Here is a 27,395-nt window from a genome sequence, read left to right on the forward strand (position 1 = left end):
CACATTTGGTGCAGCTTCAGATGAGGGAATAAATGGAAGGTCTAAGTGCCCTGAATTCCTGAGAACCAGGGCTCCAAGACACTAATACATTTGGCTGTTCTCGGAAATTATGACTCAATAATCAATAGCTTGGGATTTTCTCCCTGTTTTAACCATTTTCTCAGAAACAAATTTAGTAAATGCTTTCTTCCTCTGACATATCAAACTATCAGCTCCTGGATGTGTGCAAAAGGCTAAGACACCCCGATGCAGATTCTCCACACCCTGGTTATGACAGCAGGAGTACACGTGCAGAACGGTAGCTCATCCTTTTCACTGCAGTCATAATCAAAAACTACGGTAAGAAAGGTGTTTCGTTTCCAAGCAGTGGCTCCACTGACAACAGCAGACTCTGAACTCCCATTCTAGGCTCAGAGTTGGCTATGCATCAGGTGAGAGTACATTTGCACACACTTTAGAATGGCAGAATTACCATTCTATATTACTATTGCAGCCACAAATGACACTTTATCAAGCATTATCCTGTAATGGTAGTGATCATTCCTAATAGTTCTGTGAAAAACTCTCCTAAGGGGAAGTCATTTTACAATTTATTTATTTATTTAGGTTTAAAGGCATAAAAGCATAAAGAAATAATTAACATTAATCATAATTAACATAATGATTTACGGTAAGTCAGGCTTCTCAGCATCATGAGTTATGTACAGCTTTCCAGGATTAGCCAGTACTGACACTGGACACTTTGCAGTAAATCATAACATTCTAAAAATACTTCAAGATATTCCTAAATAGTGGATCTCTCATCTGCTTTCAGAAAGTTGTTCTCCAACAGTCAAGATGAACATACGTAGGAATCAAGGGAAAAGTGTGGGGGAAAGGGAATGTGGGAGAAGAGAGGGACACAGATGGATTTCAGCTTTTCCCTTCAGGCAGGTAAAAAACAAGGTAGCAAATGTAAGCCAGTCACTAGCAATGAAATCATAACAATAACATGCTTCCCCCACCTTAATGAAGAACTCCCACTCCTGACAAAGGAATGAATGCATTGACTGGTGACCACAGAAAGGACAAAGCTACAGCTCACTCTTACCTTGTAAAACAGCAAAATATGTCCAGTCTCCTGTCTTCTCGACGATAAAGGTCCATGCTCAGGATAGCAGGGAAAATCAGCAGAACCATAGCAAAATTGAACACCACCACAACTGCTGCCTAGGGACAATCATAGGATAAGTAATGCTGCTAAACTTCATGTAAGGAATCAGCTTAACAAAGCATAAAAATCCCTTTCGATCCTCATCCCCACTTACCATTGCAACCCATCTGGTGCTTTCAAGCTTTTGCCTAAGCAAACTGAGAGATATATTTACATTCCCATTTCATTATGACATTGTGATAGTCCTTATTTTAATACTCAAAACTCATTTTAACACTCAACCTTGTATTATTATAATACATCTATGCCTGAATATGTAGTGATTATTTTTGAAGTGGAAAAACAGTCTGTTGACTCAGTAACCAAATTCTTACACAAAATTCTGACATATTTAGAGTTTCAAGGCAAAATAAAATGGAAGCAAACCTGAAACTAGAACTGAAGGTCTTACATTTATGGGATCTGAAGCAATTATCACGATAATATTAAAGCATGTTATTAAAAAGAAGATTTCAGTATATTTTTAAAAAATCAGACCAGTTTAGTGAAATACTATAGTACTTGATAGTCTTATTTAAAAGTTTAGCCAAGAAAGAGCAATATTTTATCAGGGATTATTTTTAAAGGAGAATTAAAATTAAAGCAACACCACATAGCAAGTATATGTATTAATGTCTGTGTTTAACAGTGCTTGATTTATGAGCCAGTCTACCAAAATGAGTCTTAAATTGGAACAAGAATACTTGATTTAATTTGTAAAGCAAGTATCACATAATGAAAAAAACAACCTCCCCGCCCACCCCCTTTCAAACCATACTCTGAACCCTTTCCCACACAGAGATTCCCAGAGAATTTCCATAAGCATATGTGGTGCAGCATCTATCATTATTATTGATAGCATTTATTTGTAATGCAGAATTGTTAGGAGCACTAGCCATCACAAAGAGAAAGCTGGGCACTGGGAATTGGACAACAGTTGTAAGAGTAGAAGAAACACAGGGGAGAAAATTGTTCAGCCACCAGCCAATGAAAAGAAAAAACCCTCTGAAAGCCTTGTGTTTTACCTGTTTGGTAAGCAGTAGCCATCTCAGTAATAGCTCAGTTTCATATTAAGCTATCCATATATAAACTATCAAGTGTCCCCACCTGTAACTTCTGAAATAATGACTGTGTTCATACAGTCTTAAAGAAGAATAAAAGTTGGGCTACAAAAGTGACCCAAAATAAATGTGATGCCTTTTTTTCCCAAAGGGAACATATGGTTTCTTTTGATCTTGAGAGATCAGACCTCAAAACTGGCAGTATAAACAATGTGATACCCAAAATCCATATTTTAAAAATTATTGAGTTGCTTTTCAGTTAAATTACATAAATTGCTTAAATTTATCTGTGAAAATCAAAGTAATAACACACTGAATGATTTTTACAGTTTTGAAACCGTCAGACTGTAATAAAAAGCTTAGATATTGTTTTTACTGTTCTGAAAATTACCAAATCAACTATTTATGTAAATATTTTCTAGTTATTTCAATCATAAATATGCTGAATACAAAAGCTAGTTTTATTGCTGTTTCTCTTTTCTGGTCTCCAGCCTGATGAGCAAAGTAAAATTTTAGTACTTCTGCTTGTCTGTAGACAGGGCTACTAAAACAGAATTTACCTGGTACTTGAAGCCAAATTAGTATTTAGTCATCTTTGTGAGAAAAGATCCAACGATTATTTAATGATTTATAAATATTCACACAGAAAGGTATGCAAGGTCATAGCCAAGACTTTAAAATTAAGTGATTTGCTTTTGATCTGCTCAAGAATTAATTCAATCTGTCAGGAAAACAAATGGCTGCTGTTGAAAGAAAGGTGTTTTTTGGACCTCGTTCTTACAACTGCTTTCTTTGCTGGTGCTAAACCAAAAAAAGGTTGAATCACCCATATAACATGAATAATTAGTTGTGCCTAACCAAGATCTTGTATCAAGGATCAGCTAAGATTTACTGAGATTTGGAAAAAATAGCTGAGGTCTGACTCAGTAATTCTTGCCCCTCTCAGCATGGCTGAAAAACCAACAGAAGTCCTCTGTTTCTGCTCTATAAACTGCAAATACTTCATGCCATATCAGTTCCCTCTCTAGACCCTAACATCCTTGAATCTCCAAATATTACTAGGTACGAAAACTAATACTTAACCGTGTGGTAGAGGTGAAATTAAAGTTAGTTGTATTGGCATTTGATTTTTTTTAGGAAGCATCAAAACTAATCCAACAACACACAGTAAATCTGCCTACCTACATCTCTTTGTCAAAAGAAATAGATTTTCCACCGTGACATCCTAGCATTGATGTACTAACCACCCAGTAAGTAAAATATTTCAAAGCAATCTCTGTTCTGATTTTATTTTAGATTCATAGAGCTTAATATTGCACTTTCTATATATCACACACTCTCACCCACCTTAACCCAGCATTACAAGGATTAACAGTTCTCAGTTTTCACAACTAAATAAGTTCTTAAAGGAATTCTAATTTGTTGGCCCATTAAAACACCCCACGCTGTGACTTGATAAGGAGAGGGAAGGATGAATTACTGAGGAGTGATTCAGTCCCTGACCTGCTGCATCTGCCACTGCTTCCCTCCCGACACCATTCATACAGACAGGGCTGTGGAATGGGAAAGTGTGAGAACTGAGATCGTGACAACAGCCACAACCTGTAAAAGCAGTAAGGAGCTGTGGCAGCAAAGCTTCCCAAGTACAGCTGAAAGCATGTTTAGGATTTCTGGGAACAGGATATCTTCTCTCATACCTTCAGAGACCAATGGGAATGGGAGAGAAAAAGGCCTCAGACCCTTTCCTTGGGAAAACAACAAAGGTAAGATTTGGGACCTATCAAGGCTGTAAAACGAAGGCATTCAGTGAAATGAGATCAGAGAGCAGTAAAAAAATTCCATTAATCAGAAAAAATTATGTCGGTCACTTCCTGAGAAACACGCTACGGTTTTTGCATCTTTTCATAATGCACAGCCTAAAAATATTATTGCTGCTGCAACTGTTAAGGGAGACAGAAGAATGGCAGTCTGTGCTGGAGGCAGCAAGGGAGCAGGGAGCCAGGCTGGTAGGTATGTGCTGGGGCCCCGCTGAAGTATGTGCTGCTATGTGCCATTCCTGGCAGCCCACCCAAGGAGACCGGGTGTGCTGTATAGCCAGAGGTGATAAACAGATGAGGAGGTCTGTCAGGAAAACTTCCACCCTACTGCTCTCTATCTGCAACTCCCTCCTGACATGGCACAGGCTCAGATCCTTGTCCCTGGCCCCCTTTTCCCCTAGGCTTTAATTTTGCTTGTTAAATTCTCATGTCAGGGCCAGGGAAAGGTAAATTATGTGGATAAAGGTGGGGGACAAACCACTTCAGCAGAGTAAGATAATGGAATGAGCTTAAAAACATACATTCTTTCACTCCAGAAACCCACCACTGCCACCTGGCAATGGACTTCTACATTTAGAAAAAAAATTTGTCATTCTTGTGGTGAGGAAAAAAGTTATTCCTCTGCTCATTAGTAGATCCACACCACTCTGCTGTTAGGGAAGGAAGTTTCTGATGTAAGAAAGAAGAGTTTGATAATTTTTTTTTTCCTTATCCTTCCTGGGCAGAACTTACTGTGTGACAGTCTCTGAACAGTCTGTCTTCGGAAACAATACAGCCCAGAGTTAGTTACACTCAGCCTTGACTTCCTTCACTTATAACCAAAACAAAGGGCTGTGTTTAAGACATTCCTACTGTAAGCTTCGAAACTCTCAGTGGATTTCTCTGATAGCCTCTTCCTTCACCACAATTTTAAGAAAGAAAACACATCTGAAACTTCAGGACCTACTCCTTCAGAGTCCTAGGTACTCTTAGAGATGATTCTTAAAGCTGAGTATTTGGGTCTCCAAGCCCGAAAACTGTTTAAGTAGAGGGCTAATAAGATCAACAAATTAAAAAAAATAAAATAGAAGAATTTAAAAATATTTAGAATTTAGAAAGAACTAAACCAGTCCCTACTTGTGCATGCAAAGATCTCAGTTTCAAAAGAACTGAATTCCACTTTTTTAAATTTTGGAAAGAGCTAACACTAGCAGACTCCTAAGACAGCATCAGACTTGAAGTGTTTGAGTTCCATAATGTAAATAACCAACGAAAAGGTATCAATGAACTGCTTTAGCTGGCAGAATATGACAGAAGCTGAGAGAAGAGAGAAGGCACTGATGTGCAAAACATGAGTTTTCTAACTAGAAGTTTGTCTTGCAGATGCAGGAAATGGTTTCTTCTCCTTCAGCAGCCAGGTTATTTTACCAATACTGGGCCTCAAAATTATGGAAATGTTAACAATTACCTTACAGTGTCTTAAAAAAAGTGAATGAAGAACAAAACAAGGTCAAGAGCAATCCTTCTTTTTAGGAAGCCCTCTGTTACAATTCATAATCTAGATGAGAAGATGGTAGTATCTGTGAAAAGTAAATGCAGCAGTATTTTATTGCTTTTTAAGTTTTGCTAGGAAATCATCAAAGACAGCAAAGACTTTTTGTTTAAACAAGTCTGAGTAAGAGGAAGAGAGAGGAAGGAGATTGTAATTTAAATTTAATTTGATTGTAGTAAAGATTTAATGAAGATTTAATTTGACTGTAAATAAAGAAATCCATACATAAATACAGACCACCCAGCAAAACTGCCATGGTTCTCTAATTCCAAGTACTGAGATCAAAGTAGCACCTGATTTTGGTTTTACCTGGTGAAGTTAGGCACTGCAACTAACAGATGTTCCTTTCTAACGACAAAGGATTTCATTTTAGCAGTTGCTAATTTGTAAGTGTATCGGTCATATCTGTAACTCTGACATCAATGAATACCCAGTATTAAGTCTCTTTCTTTGTATGTTTCACCTCTTACAGACAAATACGATGCTACTGTATTCCAGGAAAGACAAATTACCAAGTGAGAAAAGTTTGAGAAATTCAAACCTTAATTTCTGGACACTCATGTGTGTTCCTACACATAAATTCCATATTAATCACTGCCTTACAAAAGACTTCGATGTTTTTATCCTGAATAATATCAACATGTTCATACAATAATATAGTATGTTGAAATCTCACTAGAATCGTTTTGTTTGTCATTTTGCTATGCAGACTTTGTTTTAAACTTTCAGTGACTCAGTCTGTAGCATGGCAGGAAGCAAAAATAAATTACTTTAGGACAGGCATGCATAAGTTAACTGATTACAGTATCAATTACAGCTGTTGTCTCCAGATATGTTCTAAAGGCAAGCTGTCACATTATGATGTTGAAGAGTGAAAACAAGAAAAAAATTTGATCAGATAATAGAGTAGTAGTATTGGTGGCTCACACTCAACAGCTCAGCAGTGTGATTACGACAAATGGCCCATTTGTGTTGAATACTTCTTTATGAAATGCATTTAGGCTGATGTAGCTTCTAAAAGCAGATATATTACAGAATCTGATGACCTCCAGTATCCTGTTAGCTGCTGAAGGCACCTGTTGAATGTTTGAAATTGGGCCACAGACTTAGGAGACATAAATAACAGCGGAAGTAATATACTACAAAAATATTTCACACATCTAGCTTAGTCTTTACCAAGCAAACCTTATGAGATCAAGCAAAAGCCAAGTGCACAGTCCTGCATCTGATATCCTGGTACCAGCACAGGCTGTGGATGAGCAGATGGAGAGCAGTCCTGGGGAGAAGGATTTGGGGGTGCTGGTGGGTGAGAGGCTGGACATGACCCAGCCATGGGCACTCCCAGCCCAGAGAGCCAAACCTGTCCTGGGCTGCATCCAAAGCAGCGTGGGCAGCAGGGGAGGGAGGGGATTCTGTCCCTTCTGCTCTGCTCTGGTGAAACCCCACCTGGAACCCTGCATCCAGCTCTGGGGTCCTCAGCACAGGAGGGACATGGAACTGTGGGAGTGAGTCTAGTGGAGGGTCACAAAGGTGGTTAGAGGGATTGAACACCACTCCTGTGATAAAAGCTCAGAGAATTTGGATTCCTCAGCCTGGAGAAGAGAAACTTCTCGGGGGACCTTATAGCAGCCTCCCAGTACCTAAAGGGGGGCTACAAGGAGGGCACGTAGTGACAAAACGAGGGGAATGACTTTAAACAGAAAGAGGGTAGATTTAGATGATATATAAGGAAGTAGTTTTTAAAAATTGGGTAAGAAAACACTGGAACAAGTTACCCAGAGAAATCTAGTTGAAGACGTCCCTGCTGAGGCAGTAGGGGACAGGGCAGGGCTAGATGACCTTCAGGAGGTCTGTTACAACTCAAGTTATTCTGCGTTTCAATAAAATAAAACAATTCACTATCACATGATCTGTAAGAAGAGACATCTATGTTTTGGCAAATCAGCAGAGCTAAACACTGCTAACCATTCAAGACTAAATACCTAGGTTTACTTCCCACAAGCATCTGCTAAATGATAAATTTAGCCAATTGCCTATTACAAAGGAAATTTAAACATTATTAATGCTTATTAGTAACATAACTGCAATCACAAACAGTTTACCATTTTGCAGTTTAATGCAGGCACACTTAAATCTCTAAGAACAGCAATAATTGCCACATGTATTAGGAAAAACTGCAGCCCTGCTTCCTCTGGGTAGCCAAGGGCTCAATGAGATAAAAATCAATGGAGAACTAGGCTAGGGAAGAAAAAAAAATAACTACTGAAATACAGTGTTCATAGTGCTATAAATTGCTTGTGTCAGGGGATAAACTCCCAAAGCTTTCTTCAGTCTTCACTTTTAGAAGAAATCCTTCTCCAATATAATAAATACTTCATATTTCTGGAGGCATACTATCACAAGTAAAGGAAGACAGAGAAAGTGAGAGCAAGCAATGCATAGCTCAGCAGACAAAATTCAGGTTTTCTCTCTAACCATCTGGAAACTAATTCTTGAAGTTTTCTCCAAGTTTGCTAAAATTACTGGGAGTAAGGCAGTAAATGTACTGCAGTAATTATTAAAATTGTAAGTGCATATGGACTGCTGTCATTACACTTGCAGTTTTTAAGAGCAGCAAACTAGACAAACATGAATGAAAGGATTAAATTGCCGGTGAGGAACATTACAGTACACACCACACCACAGCCTACTCCTCTTAACTTTAGAACACAGATCCCTCTGGAAACTTGTCTCCTCTTAGTTACATACAGCTTGGGTTTTGTGTTCAGCCCAGCTGTGGTGGGACAGAGTATTCTTTTACCAGCTCACAGGATGTGAGAGGCTCTGTGCATGAGAAGAGGGAGCAGGAGAATTGAGGGCTGACAGCAGTTGTTACTGCCCAGGTCTGTGGTGCGGCTGTGGTGAGCTCCATGAACTGCAGCAGCACCAAAACCAGGCTTCAAGCACCACTAACAAGTATCAACACCGCACTTCCACAGCACACAGGAGCTAAGGAAATAGGATATAAACTTACTTGGAGAGAAAATGCTCTTAAAGCCGGAATAGGAATTAAGGCAGCCATAAAGAAAGCAGTAACGTTGCTGATAGACGTAAGGGCTACACTTGCTCCTGTTCGCTTCAGACATTCACCTGTTCTGTCCTGCAAAACAAACCATGTGGCTTAAAAGTGAAACAAATAAGGTCATGTCCTGCAAATGAAGGCGTCATCCTACAGATACAACACAGTAGCAGTAAAAAGTATTACAATTAATACAATTATTCTATTACATATTAAATATTCCATTACAATTAAATGTTCTGAATATAAATTTGCATTTGAGAGTATGTGAGAAAACTGTATCCTAAATTTACTGTTCAGTAGGAACACAGATGAAGCACTCAAGTTTTTTGAGGGTAGAAAACATACTTGAGTTGATTCTAGCTCCAGACTAAATGGGTACTGACAACACATCAAATACATCTGCAGTTGACAAGGATTTAATTTTTACCAGTGGAATCACTTGGTGTTCTTGTTTTTCAGACAAAATAAGCATGTATTAAGAGCATAGGGGAATAATCTAGCTACACATCTTGAAAAAATATGTAACAAAACAAACAAAAAGAACATCACCAAGTCTAGGGAATGTCGCCCTGAAAATTAAACCTTCTGATAATATTTTCATAGTTTTAGTTACTTTCCCATGAAAGTCCTGTAAACATAAGTTGTCACATTCCTTCTAAGAAATGTCTTTTAATGGATGTTTCACATGGCCAGTGTGCTTGGGAAGGTGGTAACTTAATTATCCAATCCCTGGTCATTGTTGAGAATCTATAAATACTGGAGTCAGAGAATAAAGTGATTTGGTTTTGTTCTGACACTAAGAGTGATCGTGTGAATCATTTTGTGTCCTTTAGGGACCTCACACAAAACCCACCAAGAAATCAAGATAAACCCTTTCCTAACCCAACAAGCTATTATGAAGCAGACCAAGATTATACAAAACAAAATCAGCAAATACACACTAAAGTTTTAAAGAGATGTACTTTGGATGTGAAACTGGACTGAGGCTAAAAAGACTAGTAAAAGTAAAGGATCATAAAAGTGATGACACCTTAGACTTCCTATCAGTTTTATGTTATGCTTTGAAAAGTCATGGTCTATTATAAACTTCAGAAAATAAAAACAAGAGAAAAATACAGAAAATAACTCAATTTTAGGGACATAACAAATATGTAAAGGTAACTGTCTTCCCTCTCTTTTCCCCTTATCTTTTGTGTGTTCTTTTATTAAAATCATTTAATCGTTTCATTGTCAAGATTCCTATTTGAGTTTGTTCCTAAATTTGCATTAACTTTCACTTAAATTTTTGGCAGAATATGGATTATGAGAGTTAGTCTTTGTGTAACAGTTCATCAAACCTAAGACACTACCAATAAAAAAAAAAAAAAAGAAACAAAGTGATCATTCAACAATGTCCTAGGACCACATGTATTGCTATAAATTTCTTATTTTGACAGAAATAAGAATTTCTAGACCCTAGGAAAAGCTATTGAGAAAAAAAGCTCCACTGATTAATTCTGGATATGATTATCTGTTCCTATATGAAACTTTTTGCTTTCGTTTCCCACAAATCTCCATGTTGTCATTACCTCAAACGGAATTCTCTTATTCTGTCCTGTTTCACTAAATGCATGTGCCAGAAGGAAAACATCATCTACACCAACTCCAAGAGCAAGAAAAGGCAAAACCTTGGGGAAGAAACAAAACAAAACCCAAATAGGTTGTGTTATGATCTGACATGCAGCTAGCCATTCAATGGCTAATTAAAACAACTTTGACATTACACTCTACACAAATCCATGGGTAAAATGAAAATGGAAAGGATGCAATACAGGTATTAACTTTTATTCTGGAATGTAGCTGAGGAACTTAAAATATACTATACAAATTCTTACCAGAAGTAATTCAAGTTTTGGATATACAAATATATGATAATAATTCAAGTTACATTCAAAATACTTCCAGAATTTGAACATCCTGGTATATTCAGATGTAAAAATAAATCTGCAGCCTCTTAGGTACTTAGGATGCCTCCACTTTCCTTGGGACACAGAAAAACTGAACAACACAGAATTATACAGACTATGTAACACCTGGGTTTTTTTTCACTATCACTTGGCAGCATGATAATTTAATTTATCACAGCATAAACTATGAAACACAACAATGGCACAAGTAAAGATCTAGAGCCAAAATATTTTTTCAGCACTTTATTTCTCAAAGATTCACTTGTGTTCATTCATTAACAGAGTACTTGCAATTTAACAGCAGACTTGAATCTTCTAAATACCTGAGTTGTGGCAGCATTAAAGGAAATGCCAATCAATGAGCACAGGCCCAATCCTGCAGCCACAGAGAGTGCAACCAACAAGACTCCTGCCAGCCCCACAGCACCCTGAGACTTGGCACAGTCCCACCGCAGCATCGTTAAACAGGCATAGGCAAGCTAAGGAGAGGAGCAGGAAGGGGAATTTGGGGGAAAAAAAAAAACCAAAATATTAGAATGGATTCTTCTCTAACAGCTGTCTCTCTCCACCCACCTACAGGTCCTTACACAATTTTTAATCAGAATAGACATGTCACAGAGGTTACAAAGTGGAACAGGTGAGAAGCCTGAGGTAAAGTTTCCAAACTCTACTTTTAATTTTAAATATTTGCAAAATACTCTGGACTACTAAATGGTAACTAATGTAAATGGTAACTAATGTAAAAAAAGTACATTTTTAAGCCTTGCTCTACTACCAAAGAAAATGGAATATATTTATTTTATTACCATTAGTAAGTAGCCACTAGCTACTCGGATAGCACTGACATCAGAAAATGACTTCAAGATGTCATCTAGGGTGGTCGTTGTAAAGGAAAGCACCTTCTGAGTAGAGTTTTGTGCAACACTTTGATGAACAACCTATGAAAAGGAAAAATAAGACTTCGTGTGAATAAAGAATTTTTCTTTTTATTTTAGTCATTTAGTCAAAAGAAGTCATCACCATCTTCTACAGCGCATATCTGAAGTCAAATCCTTTTACCTTAATGTTCCTGCTAAAGCCCACGCTCTAACACAAACATTACACTGATGCGACACAAGCACGTTTCATGATTTTCTTCTGGCAAGCTGCTGATTATGGGACAGAATTTGCACGCTCCAGGAAAGCCTACTGCATGCCCAGCTCATTACAAACACTTAACTTGAACCCCTTCTTGTAACTCCACAATGCAGTAGCAGTTTTGCATTTAACCCCAGGCCAGCCATCTCTTTGCCCCTCCCTGCCTGGCCATTTAAAGAGGTCAGAAACAGCGCAGTGGAGGGCAGGGTTTGGGACACAGAGGGCAGGCATTGTCACACTGCCTCCCCACCTGGGCTGCTGCTGGGAGAGCAGCCCATGGCTGGCTAATGTCTTCCAGACACCTTTAGAATAACCACGCCAACCAAAAGCTTTTAAATTCCAGCTAGCTCTTTGGTTTCTTCTTGGCCCAAACTAAAATTGTCCCACGCAGCAAAAAGTAAAACCTTCATGGCTTCTCATACAGGAATAACCAAGCAGCTTCTTACTGGGAAAATAAACAAACAAACAAAAAAACCAACCAAACAAAAAAACCCAAAAAACCCAACTATGAACAAACCCCCAAAAGAACCCTTAAAAATGGGGAGGCATTGACTCAGTTCTGGTTTAAGCATCTTCCTTAAGGAAATACTGTAAAAAACTATGATAGAAGGCAGCGGATCTTAGCAGGACTTTGCAGTATAGTATCCAAGTTATTTTCAATTTTACCTCAACATACATCCTCTGCCAGGCTTCCAGAATTGCTGCTGCCTTGTCCTCGTTCCAGTTGATATGTGAAACATATTCATACCCCTTGAAATGCTCATACATTTGCTTAGGGGTCATTAACTGAAACATGGTTTGCAAAGCCTGGGCACTGTGACATGGAAAGAAGAGAGAGAAGAAAGAGGCATCAACTGAGCATTTTCAGGAAAATATTTTCATGGTATGAAGTTTCAAATGCAATTCTAACAGGAGCTTTCTTGAGTTCTTGATTTTATAGGGCTCGTGCTTGTTTTAAAATTGAACAGAGTATAATTATTCTACTGTGTATCTGGTGCAGCTGTACTTGTTCCATGCAAGTGTTGAGGCTAAAACTGTTTTCACTGAAGTTAGTAAGAATTTTGACGTTATTTTCAGTAGGATTAGTTTCAGGAGAAAAGAATATAACCCTACAAATCTGTTATAAGGTCATGCTTGATAGGACAGATTGCTGCTACAGGAATAGTAATTTCTATGAGGTCCTGTAAATGCTGGCAAAATGTCATTTGAGACCTTGGTCTTTTTCATCCTTTGGAGAGAAGTGGTAGATTAAACTCCTCATGCTTAATAAGCTGTGTGGAGTACACAAAGGCAATCCATCCTGAATTTCCACAGTATGCAACTCCATCCAACAATTTCAGAAGCTCTTCTTAACTAGAAGGAACCATTTTCTTTTTAAATAGGAGTGCCTTACTCGGGTCTTTCTTGAGAGATTTATCAATGCATTGTATGAATGCTAAAAAGGTTAAAAGTTCCCTGGAAAAATTATGCTTCATTTTATTTAGTATGGCCTGCATTTTTCAGAACAGTAATTTACACAGTTTTATTCCCCCACTAAATTCCAGTGTTCTATGTCTTTATCAGTAGTCTAAAACAAAGGGTTTGAGTTTGTTCTGCTACTCAAAGCTGTATTAACAACACAGGGACATGAAAACAGACTATTCTCTGTATTGACCCTGAATAAAACATTTAGTAGATATTTTGGAATTTTGAGAGAAGTCAAATGAGTGCATACATTACTCGCACTATTTTTCTTCCTTGTTCCTTTGATCATATTCCAAAATGTGATCAAAGGTGTTCAGTGCTTTACACACTGTTCAATGCTTTATACATACATTCTAAACAACAAAGCTGCCAGTAAAATGTTTTCTTTCTGAGTGACATGAACTATCATTCTGAGGTTAGAAGCAGGAAACGATGACACCACCTTAGGTTTAAACAACAACCAAAGCATTATTTTAAATTCTGCTCTCTTGAGACATGTCACCCTAAAGCGAAATTTATAATGCACATGAAAGGCAACAGAGTTTATATTGTCCTTCTACTGTATCCCAAAAAATGAAATTAAAACTGACATTTTCTTTAAATATTTTTTTACCTGACAAGTTTACCAGAACTGTTCTTGACTGTACCACCTATAATCAGCTCCTCCTGCCAATGCATGTATTTCCTTGATAGTCCATAGCATCCACCACTCAAAACAAGGGCTACATCAAGAGGCTAGAAAAGGTTATAAAGAAGCAGTTAATATGTTTCATAACTTTAGACAAATTCATACTTCAATTCAGCTCTCAGTTAGAATCATGGATGTTAAAAGACCATCTGGGTAGTCTACTAGGAGAAAGGCATTCAACCAATCAAGTTAAGAAACCACCCAGATGCTTGTCGACCAGATGGCAATTGCTCCAAAGCCTAATGTGACTGATAAAGGAATATATAAATTCAAGGCCCATGATTTCAAATTCATCACAAAAATCAACAAAACTGGCGCTACTTGAGGACAGGCTTTTCTGCATGGCATGGGAGTGCAGCAGCAGCCGTGTTCCTGCAGCTGTATTGTGTGACAATAGCAGTGGCTATTGTCTGTCTGAGGCACTGGTTTGCTGAAATGCCACATCACTGCAGTGCCACAGCCACAGCTGACAACTGTACTTTCTCTCCAAATGCACAGGATTAAGCATTGCATCACACAACAAGGCAAAACATATGACCGTGAGCTAACAGCGGGCAACAGGAGCAGAAAAATGATGTCATACAAGAATACAAACTATATATTGCTTGGAAGGAAATGGTACTTTCTTCTACTTGGTTTGACCTTCCCCCCCAACTTTCCCCACCCCCCAACCTCCCTTGAAAAGACACGCACAAGGACAAGCAAACTCACTTTGGTGGAATTTTTATTGGGAGCTGTGATTGGGCAATCAGGATCAGCAGGATTCAGGCAGGGTCGATCCATATAACCATGACCAACCTCTGCTTTATTCAGCATTTCTTCCCAGCTCTCCACTTGGTAGTTTATTTTCTTTAACTCTTCCAAGAATTCTAAGGGGTCAAAGTTGATCCACTGCAAAGGAGGCTTCCCTCTGTAAGAGCAAGCAGGAGAAAAAGACACACAGAAAAAAGACAAAAGAAGTTGTGAAATAAAAATACTTTAAAATTTATATTTGAACAAATAACTGAGTTATTTTCTAAGTTAAAACTTTTTCTGGTAAGGCTCTTTAATAAAATGTAAGGCATGCTTTAATTAGATTTGTTTATGTACTTTTCTTGCAGCCCAGTTGTAATTTCAACAAAAAAAATTGGCTGTCACAAAGCTATCTTATAAAACTCGTTAAAAATACTTTCACTTACAAACAAACCAAAACAAATTATCAAGAACCTAAAAAGCAAAAAAGCAGCCAACTGCTGCTTCAAAGCATTAGCGGGGAGGGGAGAGGGACAGAAGAGAGGGAGCTGAGAAAAGAAAGCCTTTCTCATAGTATCAGATTACTTCTTGCTAGTCTAATAATCATCTTGCAAATGTAATCAATCAATATAACCGATCTTTGTTTATCTGTAACAATACTGTGCTCCTTCAAATGCCCTGGCATCTTGACTATCAGCCATCAAGCCTTCCTGCTACCATGGCTGTCACCACTATCACTGTCACGTCTCCCACCCCCCACTTCTGAATTTGTGATGTTGACAGACCAGAAAGGCTTTTGACTGCCTTATTCTGTGGTTCAAACCACACTGTATCTGCTTAACCAGGCTTAAGTCATTATTCTGAATCTCCCAACCAGAAAACACAAACCCCCTTATTTCCCCATCTAAAACTGTACACTAAAGGTTAGGAGATGGCCATTGCAAATTGCTTTTGCAGAGACATGCAAACCAGGACAGAAACAATAACTCAAATGCTAACTCTTGCATAATTAACAGAAAATGCCTGCACAGATTAACAATTAACTCTTTAAAGAATTCAGGCATCTAATATCACACTTGTAAACTTCGAGAAACCACCCATAAAAGATACTATATGGTTTCTTTAATGGTCTCTGAAGCAAAGGATTTGTTCTTTATTCCTCAGGAAGACTTGGGAATTAACCCAAGACATTTTCTTAGGCCTAAAATTCCCAGCCAACCAATGTTTTTGTATTTTATGGAGGGAACAAAAATCAAAGCATAAAATTCTTAAACTCCAATTCAGAATTTACATTTTAATTTACACGCTAGCAGCTCAGGAAAAGTAACAGAGGATTTCAATTGAGGTTTACAAATAATCTCATAGAAACAGGTAAACCTCATGTTAAATGAAAAAAAAAAAATCCTTGTGCATTTTTTAGGTAGACACTACACTTCATATTTTATTTTTCTTGTTAAATCAGAATCTGAATAAACAATGGAAATGCAATTGAAAAGTTGTACATAGTTATACAATTAAAAACAGTCAGACCAGAAAGCTATAAAAAAGCATCCTTACAATAGATAGGCAGTTCCTGATTGTAGCTTTGCTCCCTCCCAGAAGCAGTCCAAAGGAGTGATAATTAAGCAAGGATAAAGATATTCTATGATCTGTCAAAATGAGAAAAGGAAAGAACACAGTCACACTAGAATATAATCGAAGCAGCACAAGTTGAATCATGAAAACACAGAAACCTTGTAATGAAATGCCTGCTACACATACCTGGTCCATGTAACCTGCTTCTGTGATGAGTTCTCCTGATTTGTAACATAAATGTTCCAATTTCCACTGTCTGTAAGAAATATGAAGAACAAATATTTTCCTCTTGCACAATTACCTAGAAATTACTTTGAAAATGTAACAAACATTTAAAACTGCGACTCATATACACACACTGGCCTCAAGCAGCAAATCATTGAGTAAGGCAAATGTCATTAAAAATAGATATACTAGACCTCACCAAAAAAAATAAAAAATTGGCACCTTTGTCATTATGAAGTTGACCTTTGTTTCAGTTGTTTTCATATTCTCTGTAAAACTCATTCAAAATAAGGAAAGTGCTTTTGTATGCACAAGCTAGTCAACACATGTTAATGGGTCAAAAATACATCTCATATTTTTGTCAGTCTCAGTTATATCAGACTGCTTGTGACTTAAGGTATCACTTAGTGACATCAGTAAGAGAAAAACCACCTCCAGCTCAGTGGACTCAAATACATCTAGCTGACCAAGACATGCAGAAGAAAATAAACCATTAATATTCCTGCCTTGCTATTTCAGCTGTATTACAATTTCCACTACCAGGGCTTATAATGACTTAGGGCAGGAGCTGCGTAAAAGATAATCGGAGCCTTAATGGTAGCTCATGGAAGAACTAGCTGGATGTGCTGAAAAGATCTGCTGAAAGACAGGGAGTTTTGTGCCTCATAGGCAGGACTCCTAGGCACATCACTATGTAAGTAGTAACCCTGGAAGAACCACTTTTCAGGGAGACATCCTAGCCCCATGCTGGTACCTTCCTGAGGTGCACTGTTATTATTTTTCTATTGGATAACACACAACTGCCAACCATCAGCAAGGGGCCACAGACACTTTTTAAGGCACACTGTGTTGTCGATATTATTAATTGTCAATATTGTATTGTATTATATTATTAAACAGTTCTTATTGTCACCTACTGACATCTCCAACACATCTGCATTTCCCTTTACAGCCAAACTGTTGGAAGAACGCTAGCCTGTGCCAATGTTCATAGCCATTATGTAGCTCATTGTGATATTATCAAATTAATTCAACTCTAATATGGAAGGATTTTCAGTGTTAGGAATCCTATCCATAAGATTCTATGTTTAAGACCACAGACATCATTCCTTTACCTAAAGAAATGCTGCATGCTGTAGCACGCCTCACATGGGTACTCTCTCAGAATCTCTTCCAACACTACTTACCCTATCCTACAGTTGTTAAATGCCAATTAACATTAACATTAAATGCCACTGCTATCATGCCACGGTGTCAAGCTATCAGAAACGAGTGACATTCAAATCAAAACATAGCCCTAAGGGAAAGGCTCAGAAGTGCTAACCATTTCAAAACACATTGAGGAAAGCATGAGTCCATTTTTCAGCTGCTACACATGATCAAGAAAACTTTCCATTTTCCCCTCACCTGTTGTACATATAGACATGTACTCTGCTGGCCTGAAGTGCAGACTCAAGGTGCTGTCGTAGTGCTTCTGTTGTTAGTACATTAGCACCATCTTCCTGTGGAGTCTGGATCATGAGCTGGGGGTTGAACATGGCTTCTTCTCCAATCTTCTGCCGTGTGTAATTTAACTCCCGACTCACTCGTCCACCAACTGATGGATAAATATTAAGCACTTTGTATTAGCCAGTACCTGCTTGTTCTGCATTCTCTTGATGAGCACTCTTCAGTCAGAAAACCCTGAGTGTCTGCAGGGCCTACTCTTTCTCAAACTGATCACACACTGTAACTCCAAGAACAGCTTTTAGTACCTCTGAAAAAAGCCTCACATTCCTCATTACAATACCTTTGCTGCTACTGTACTGAAACATTGATGCATAGAATGGAGTGTCTGTTTTTTCTACATTATAACCAATATCCCATGTGTAAAAATTAAGAAAGAGGAAGAAAAAAGGAAAAACTTTACCTGGCAGACCCAAAGAAATACCATACTACAATTTCTTACACTTGTATAAACAGTCTGTTCCAAAAGCACATTTCAGGATAAATGGCTTTAATTTACACTCTTCTACTAAATAATTTGGCAAAGATAGAAGGCAAATGTTTCTGTTTAAAAAAAAAAAAAAAAAAAAAGAAAGAAAAAAGAAGGGAAAGAGCAAGTGAGCAGAAGTATTTATTTCAGCCTTACATAAAAAAAGAAAAAATGCCAAGTTCATATAAAAGATATGCAGTTTGAGTGTAGCAGAAAGGTCTGTCTACTGATAATTTACCCCAGCGGCCCAGTACCTGGCTTAACATGCTGTGATGCAGGAGATTGTTCATGTGCAACATCTGTTTCTAAATCCACATGAGCCAAACGGTGTGCTCCACATTAAAACATGGTGGGAAAAAAAAGAAAGAAAGAAAGGAAAAAAAAAAAAAAGGAAAGAAAAAAGGCAGAGGGAGACTGTGGAGTCGATAGGCTCTAGAGGGAGCCATACACAATTTGCCTTGCCAGAAAACATTGCATAAGAATGGGAAACTGTCTTCCCTTCTACAAAAACCCCAGTCAGCTAGAGTTCATATACTTTATGTAACCTCCCCTGTAGTCTCTCTAGCCAATGCATGTGGGAGGCAATGTCAATTAATTCAGCCTATTAGCTGAATCAAGACCACATCCAGATGAGGAGGACAAGAATGTAAATCCAAGCTACAGATCTGGTCTAATTTGTTACATTTTTCTCAGTCCTAGTAAGCTTGACACTGGTGATCTGAATTACTGCCAAAGTTTAGCTCTGCAACAGTGTGAACAGAAATTAAGCATATATATTTATTTCTTCCTAGGTCATGTAACAGAACTTAACTGGTTGGCAGAGTGGGAGATGAGATTCCCGAGCTCGAACAGGGACATACTTTTTCAATCACTTGGGCCCTCAACCCACCAGTAACACCCCTGGGGCTAAAACGACCACCAGGCAAGAAGCTGGGCCCCTCCATGCATAAAGCTGTCAGAATGAGACCCTCAACAATTAAACCATACAGACATTCTGGCACGAAGCATTGCTTAATTTCTTGTTCAAGAATTCTTTGAAGAAATAAGTGTTTCCACAACACACACAATTTTTTTTCAGCCTGTCACATGTGGGATTACCTCCTTTATACCATGGAACAGAGACTTGCACACAGTATGAAAAACAAAACAAAACAAAACAATCAAAGTACAATCTTTTTCCTAGAGTCCCTTTAGAACTTTTTTACACCATTCTTACTACAGCAATAGGACAGGACATACTATCATTTGCATGGTAACAAAAAGCTGTTGCTAATTCTTACCAAGATTTAAACTCTAAAAATATTTTAATTCATCAGCCCCATGTTTATGCTCACTACTGTATTTCCACAATATTCCACCAACCAGTAGTCCTTTATACTTGAATTTTACTTCTTTTTTCAGGAATATGAGAAATAAGGGAGCAGAGTTATCCTAATCTGTATGTCTTGTAACCAGACCTTTCTTTCACAACCCTTTACTCTGCAAGTGCTTCAAAGACAAAATGACTCTCTTCCTCTTTTGTCTCTCAATGCCAGTCAAGACAATAAAGCCCCAGTGTTATGAGGACTGTGGAGTCTACCATAAACTTCTGCTCCCGGTACTATATTCTCTCCCATTCCACCCACATTTTCCTTTTGAATTTGACCAGAACTTGAACCAACAATTCATACTTCATGCAAGACAAAGGGCATCATTCCTATCTCTGCTGAAAGTGACCAACTGTTTACTATCAACAGAGATGATCGCTTCCTAATCAAGGTCCTGTCAAACCACGTTAACTTCACTGAACAAGGCAGATCTAGCTAATCAAAATTGCATCATACCAGTCAGTCATGAGAACAGAAGCTGTTTTTCCCTTTCTAACATTTCAACCAGGAGTAGCAAAACCACCCAAGAAGCTGAACACAGATTCCAGAACCCAGCAGCAGATCTGCTTCACATTCTTCTTAAGGAATTACACCATTTAACTATTCCTTTGATGGGTCCATTATCTACTCTTCTTCAGTCAAACATAGTAAGAGTATACTCCGAATATTGCAAATATTTTATAGCAGTCAGGTAAAAGAGAAAAACGATAACTGTACATTGACAGAATTATCCTCTGCAAAGCCAGGTTATATTAAAACATACGAGCAGACAAAAGCAAGTGGACACATCAGTGGTCTTTCAACATATTAGAAGTAAAAGAGTGAAAAATGGAAGGAAAAAACAAAAAAGGGGAAGTTTTTACCAGTTATGCTTAAATTTATTTCAATTAAAAGCTTGCAAAGGTCACTGGAGGCTGCCATACATATCTTCAACCTACACAATCGGCACAAATAGCTGCCCACGCATTATTTTAAAAGCAAGCCTCTTGTTGCTTTACTTTTATTTTTTTCCCCCAGATTACTAGGAGAGAAACCACTAAAATTGTCATGGAAATGTACCTGAAGCCTCAGGCCTCACTGTGCTGGATATATATATTACTTGCAAGATTCACACATTCTGCACAAAATCATTCATTACACTTGAAGTAATGATAGTATTTCCACAACATAGGACGAACAATATAACAGAAAATATGATCAGTGAACAAAATGCTGGTGTTTATGATTTTCCTTTACAGATTCTGTTTTGTTCTGCTTGGTGACAACATTTTACTCTCAAAATGCTACTAACAGGAATTGTATGTATGGCATACATACTTCCAATTCTATTTCATATCAAAGACAGACAGAACCATCTCACTTTAATATTCTGATGAAAAAAATCCATCTATCACTGTCTTTTTTTTTGATATATCAAAAGCCACTTGATGGCATTCTAGTCTTTTATAATATGATTCCTTATGATTAAGTACTTAAATGGCTGAATTAGTGGCAAAAATTCCCATAATCCAAAGATGATTTAAGTAACATGCCAATGAAGAGTCTTGGTGCTGGTGGTAACACAGTGCAGCAGTTTGTACACTACCCTGCCAGCACTGTCATGGGTGTCTGCCTACTAAAAATGAGATAACCATGCCATCTGAGTGATTTACCTACAATTTTTTTTAAAGACAAAAAACAACTGCTTTTTAGAGAACAAAATAACCAGCAAAGCAGTAACACCAGTATTCTGGCATTATTTAGCATTTAATATATCAGTTTCTAGTTCTCAAGGATGTATTTGAAGGCCATTGCTCATCATGAAACAGTGTTAGTGACAGCATCTCTCTTGCTGAGGATTAGTTACTGCTAAAAAGCTGTTTTTTCCAGGGAAGAGGAAAGTGTCTTCCTCCTCCCTACCCTCTCTGATATACACAGGCTTTCCTCTTAGCTCTTTGCCAGAACACTCCAGATCTGCCTTGAGCAAGTCAGCATCCCATACCATGAAATACACTGCCGCTCCTCCTGACCCTCCCGACCAACTGGAACAGAAGCTGGTCAAGGTAACTGTTTGCCCTTTTGAAGGGCCTGAAGACAGAAGTAATTGCCACTGTGGATGCTAGCTTGCTAAGAGCCATGTAATGACAGTGGTCTCCCTCCTCCAAGAGCTGTCAGGTGGCAACAAGTTTTAGTCATCCTTGAGGCACACCTGAATCCATGACCTGTAAGTGAAAGGCTCTAGATGCCAACACTGGGGTCACAGTCCTAGTGTTTCAGTCATCACACATTAAAATGCCTCAGTACACCTTAAGAGAGAACTACCCAGATAACTATTTATCTCTGGTGTACATTTGCACTAAGACTGGTGCATAACACTTATGCACCCTTCACTGGCATAAGAATGAGACTGTTTGCTTTCATTGGCACAATTTTTGACACGTTTCCTTCCACTGACTTAGTGCCTGTTTTGAAGTTCCTGTGTCATTCAGCTCAGGTGCTTGTTTCCACTGAGAATGTCAGTCTTACCTACACCTGTCTCACAACCCAAGTCAAAACTCACATGGCATTGTATTAACGTGTTTACAAAGAAGTCTGGAATCCACCACTGCAATCCCTTCCATACTAAGTAGTCAGAGGAGTAAATTTGACCTCTGTCACATTTAAAGATCAATGCTAGATCAAGCCATGAGTGACAGCCAGAAGTCACTGCTTATTAATTTACTGTCCAGTGGCTCTAAAGGCATGAAATACTTATTTTTCAGAGCCTCTTACAATGTTTCATTTCAGGTTACTGGAATTGCATCACATAGCCAGAGGTTTCTTTATTTTTCTTGGACATGAACACTACCTCTATTAACCATTCAATAGTTACCTTGTGCACAACCACGCAACCAGCAGCTTAGTAGACAGCAAGCTCTCTAAAGAAGAACATTCCTGAGAGACAAACATTTGGGATAAAAATGTTTGCCTACCAGTGTGGAGGACAGACTTTGAGAAACCAAAGCCAAGTTTTACACAAATACCTACAGGTTTTGGATTCTAAGTTCTCAGACAAATTATAGGTACATGAACAGAATTTTCTGGAGAACCTCCCTTCTGAAGACTATGGGCCTCAAGGTGTTTCCATTTGAGCACCTGAGGGGCAGACACAGTTCTGCTTTGTTTGAGCAACACCACCTTTTAAATTTTTTTCAGGACTGTAAATGTGTAGCATTAGAGCAATTCAGCAACCTTTTGGCAGTGACAGCTCAAAGCAATAGAATCATACCTTGAAATAGCCATGGACATCTCACAAAACATTTTAATTTTATGTCTTTGAAATATGCTGAACTTTTTGATAAATCAGGTGTATAGGTAAGTATCCCTTGCAGTGCTTACTTTATGGTCTGAGCAATAGCCAAGGCAGGGAACCTCTACGATTTGCAATACCTGTTATCACTGCAACAAGAGGTACAGGAGATAAAACCTCCTTATGACTTAGTGACCACATACGAAGACTGAATAATATTCCAGCTTGTTCACCTGGGTCTCAGCCTTCACCAACCAACCCAAAAAGCAGCAGTGTACAGAGAAAGATGCCAGACTTAGATGGAGAACAGATATCCTACCTCCACCCTGCCTACTCACCCTTCAGCACCCTCTTCCTGCCAGGATGGGAACCAGAAAGGGACTTCATACCTCCCTCCCTGACACCCTACACAGCCCATTTCCCTCAGCTTTGGCTGCCTTCATGTGCTTTCTTCTACTCCACTTCCTCGTGGAGTGCTGTTCCCATCGGCATCTCTGCAACACGTGTACACAGGTGTTACTCAAACACTAAGCAACAAAGCTGGTTTCAGTCCATCACAATGGTACACAGGTAAGCCAGTGAGACACAGCTCTGCCTCCCCATCCTAACTGAGTACCAGGATCACAAGCACTCACACCTGCCACAGAGCAGAAAGCAGTACCTAATGGCATCAGTGACAATCTCTGTTTTTGCTGGTAAAGAACACAGACTTCATGAGAAAAAAACACAGCAGCCAAATACTACTCACACAGGATTGAAACCTCCTTATAAACCTCTTATATATGAAGAGTTGAAGTTCTACTGCAGATACGAAGACCATCCTGTCTCTTACTGGGCACAGAAGAATAATGGCCTTTTGATTTAAAGCTTCCTGTTGCTCTTTAGGGAGCTATGTCTTCATGTTCTCTCAGATGTTTGAGACTGTCTGGTGCTGCTCTTTGTCAGCAACAGAATATAGTTTTTTCTGTACACAGACAGTTTTAGTCAGTATCCTGACAGAAGAGCAGGGAAGACAGCACCTTCCCCAGAATTATCATTCTTTAGGCCTGACAGGCAAAACCATTTGCTGGGAGAAAGTGCAAAACACCTTCTTGAAGTCTAGTTAGTCAGTAGCAGAAATGGGACTGGTTGGAATGTCCACTTGCTTAAACTTTAAAAACACCTTCTGCTTGTAGAGTCACAATTGCTATTGATTTACATGGTTGATCTCTGAATGCATTAACTGCTGTGAGACACTATATCTATCATGCATCTAAGGATGTATCTAATGATGCTAAGGACAGCTCTCATAAATCTATCGGGATCACATTATAAAAACATAATGCAAAATAAAGACTTCACAGAAAGTGAATGAAACTGAGCTACCAAAAAAATCTGTTGAGAAATTGTGAGCTTACAAGTGCTAGAACACAGTGGTTAATAATCAGCGTTTTAAAGAGATTACATGGTCATTCAGTGGGCTGTGCAGCAGCTCAATAAAAAAATATCATATTAATCATGTAACTAGACATCATCCGTACCAGCACTGCACTACAGGCAGTCAGAAACTGCATGCTGTGTCTGCCTAGCTTTTTTTGCACAGCATTTGCTGAATACACATTTCTTCATCTGTATAGCACACATGGAGCAGCTCCTGTGCCTCCCCAGGTTAAAACAGCCTGCACCCTACCATCTCTCTTCCCAACACACAGGCTGACACTCTACTCTTATCCTTCTCCCCATTTATACTGTCCAACAAAAGAACACCATCTAGAGCATCATCACATCCCAATGAGAAGATAAAGAAACTTTAGGCTAATGTAAAAGCAATACGACCATCTCAACCATTTCTATCACACTGAGAATAAGACAACAGCAGGTTCTTAATTTTTACTTTAAAGTGGAAGGGAATTAAAAAAAAAAAAAAAAGGCAAAGATAAAAACCTACAAATGCCTAAAAAAAAAAATACCAAACAACAAACCACTACAAAAGGTTGATTTTTATCTCTTTTTATCTCTCAAGCCACTATATGATACAAGTTACTCCTTACACGTGCTAGGGACAACTCCAGTGTTGCTGCTACAAATTTCATTAATGCTGACACGATTATGAATAGCAACAATAAGAACACACATCAAAGTTGCCTTTTCATTCTGTTACTGTACGATAAAGTTTAGAGCTGAGACAAGGACACAAAGCTGTCTGCATGCTCAGGGAGACAGTCCAACAACAGCTGGCACTGCTTGTAGTGGGAAACCTTCCCTGCAAATTTAGGAGCTAAAACCTTTTCTTTCTAAAAATCAGCTAAAAGCCAGTTTTATGTGTATACCGCTGTATGGCCTATAGGCAGAAAAACATTCTCTCCAATTGGGTAAAACAGATAGACTGCTAAAGAAAATGAAACATTTTGATTTCTTGCTTGATGTCTATCTAGGTTGAGAGAGTGAAAAAGTGCAGGGAAAAAGCCAGCAAACTAAAATGAACAAATTAAACAACACAAACTTATGAAAAAAAAGCAAAACCAACATGCAACCAGCTTTGAAAAATACAATAATGTGCAAAACTGGTACATGCAATTCCAACTTTTCAATTAAACATAAAATGCAGTGGGGCTGCTTACTGAGCTGCGACACATGTCCTTGGTAACAGGATACGAGCTGTTCACCTCTGGGTCACCGTTTCTAATCCAGCCAGGAACAATAGTGACCACAAGTTGTTTACCATCTGACAGCTGTTTGCTAACTTATGTGAAATGAGTTGGTGGTCTCAGTCCATTTTCTACGGGGCAGGTGTCCACATTATAGAATACCACTGTCACAACGGGCAACCTTGTTGACAACAAAGAAACTGAGGACTGAACGGGCATGGACAACAAACCATCCTTCCTTCCAAAAACATGGTCCCTTCAAGTCACAACTAAACCACAACTTTCAGTGGAAAAGCCCAACCACTGAATTTCATGGCTCAAGTAGCAAAGGAATAGTAGCAAAAGTGTCTCAGATGCTGCTTTTTTCCTAGATATCAAGGAGACTGCCTTCAGCAGCTAATATTGATTATTGCAAATCTCCCCAACAGCTTATGGTCACATAACAGTACAATACCCCATGAGGAGCAACCTGAATTTTTATTCTTCAGTAATTTAAGATAACAGCAAAACACACTTCATAACAGGAAAAAATCCTCAGTTTTAGGTGAAAGTGGGAAAGTTTAGAGGAGTTCTGCTGAGAAGGGTATGTAAGGAGCTTCAAGGTCTAGAGCAAAGGGTTTCAAAACAGCTGAATATAATTTCTTTAAGTTACTTTAGATTGAATAAGAGCTTCTGCTGTGTAATATGTTACAAACAAATTTCTGTGTTGTTCCAAAGCAGTCAGCTTTCCTCTAGGCCAAACTTTTCATTTAACCTCTCAGTGCCCTTTCCTCAAATATGTAATTGTTTTCCTGTGTGGTTAAAAGCAGCATTTTTAGGTCTTTTCATCTGTACTCCTGGGATAGCACAAATTTCATCTGTACATGGAGTAGCACAAAATTTGAATGCAATTTTTTTTTAAAGGAACAGCAAACAGCAATGCCAACAAATGCAAACAGCATCCAGAACCTTTTAGAGGATATAATTTCCTAAACAGCACTTTTAGGAGATGGCAAAACTAACACAGAAAAATGAAAGGAATGAACATGTTACAACACAGGGTACAGTTCCTTTCAAGTATTCCCTACCAGCTGCTTGCTGTACCATCTGTTGTTGCCTAAGCAGCTTCCTTCTGAATGGCTTTGCACTGAAGCAGAACTGCTCTCACTGCTGAACACAATCAGGTCAGGTCAGCGCTACCCCCAGCACCGAACCTGCTGCCTGTCACAGCTTCCCCCACCTCGATATTTCTTACTGGCCACCAGCTCCCGAGGCCGCGCTGCATCTGTCAGGAGGCCCATTTTTCATCGCTCTCTCGCCATTCACACCGAGCAGGGCAGAGCGCGTCCCACTTTGTGCGGGATGCACTCAGAGATCCCCGTCAGACACTCCGAGCGTGCGACCATATGGCCAGGTTTATGCCGGAGCAGGAAAGGTCGGAGGAAAAAGCCGAACAAATGGCCAAGCACACCCCTCAGCGAGGCCTTTATTTTCTGCTTTGTGCCACGGTGACCGTGCCGGTGGGTTTTCACCGCGGAGCCCAGAGTCCGCAGTTCCCTCCGGACGGGCGGCGGCTCCGAGCTCTGGGGCGGGAGGAGGCCGAGTGGAGCCGGCAGCCCCGCGGGGGCACACGGCGGGGTCCCCCCCGGAGCCCCGGGAGGAGCCGGCAGCCCCGCGGGGGCACACGGCGGGGTCCCCCCCGGAGCCCCGGGAGGAGCCGGCAGCCCCCGCCCTGCCCCGCCGGCCCGGG

General features: G+C 39.1%; 1 protein-coding gene across 2 annotated transcripts in view; it reads right to left on the bottom strand.

Moving 5' to 3' along the window:
- The window catches only part of PTCH1 (patched 1), a 67,308-nt gene that overhangs the window by 25,436 nt on the left and 14,477 nt on the right, over positions 1-27,395 (bottom strand). For both annotated transcript variants that reach the window (XR_004500486.1, XM_015615025.3), the window contains 11 exons: positions 17,837-18,026; positions 16,391-16,460; positions 16,187-16,278; positions 14,609-14,807; positions 13,823-13,944; positions 12,412-12,559; positions 11,415-11,546; positions 10,932-11,087; positions 10,231-10,329; positions 8,615-8,740; positions 1,091-1,209 (listed from right to left, as the gene is read on the bottom strand). Coding sequence is in view for 1 of the 2 variants with exons in the window: in XM_015615025.3 (XP_015470511.1) it covers positions 1,091-1,209; positions 8,615-8,740; positions 10,231-10,329; positions 10,932-11,087; positions 11,415-11,546; positions 12,412-12,559; positions 13,823-13,944; positions 14,609-14,807; positions 16,187-16,278; positions 16,391-16,460; positions 17,837-18,026 (1,453 nt within the window). In the remaining variant the exon portion in view is untranslated. The remainder of the gene's footprint in view (positions 1-1,090; positions 1,210-8,614; positions 8,741-10,230; positions 10,330-10,931; positions 11,088-11,414; positions 11,547-12,411; positions 12,560-13,822; positions 13,945-14,608; positions 14,808-16,186; positions 16,279-16,390; positions 16,461-17,836; positions 18,027-27,395) is intronic.

The sequence above is a fragment of the Parus major genome, chromosome Z, assembly GCF_001522545.3.
Source record: "Parus major isolate Abel chromosome Z, Parus_major1.1, whole genome shotgun sequence".
Lineage (NCBI taxonomy): Eukaryota > Metazoa > Chordata > Aves > Passeriformes > Paridae > Parus > Parus major.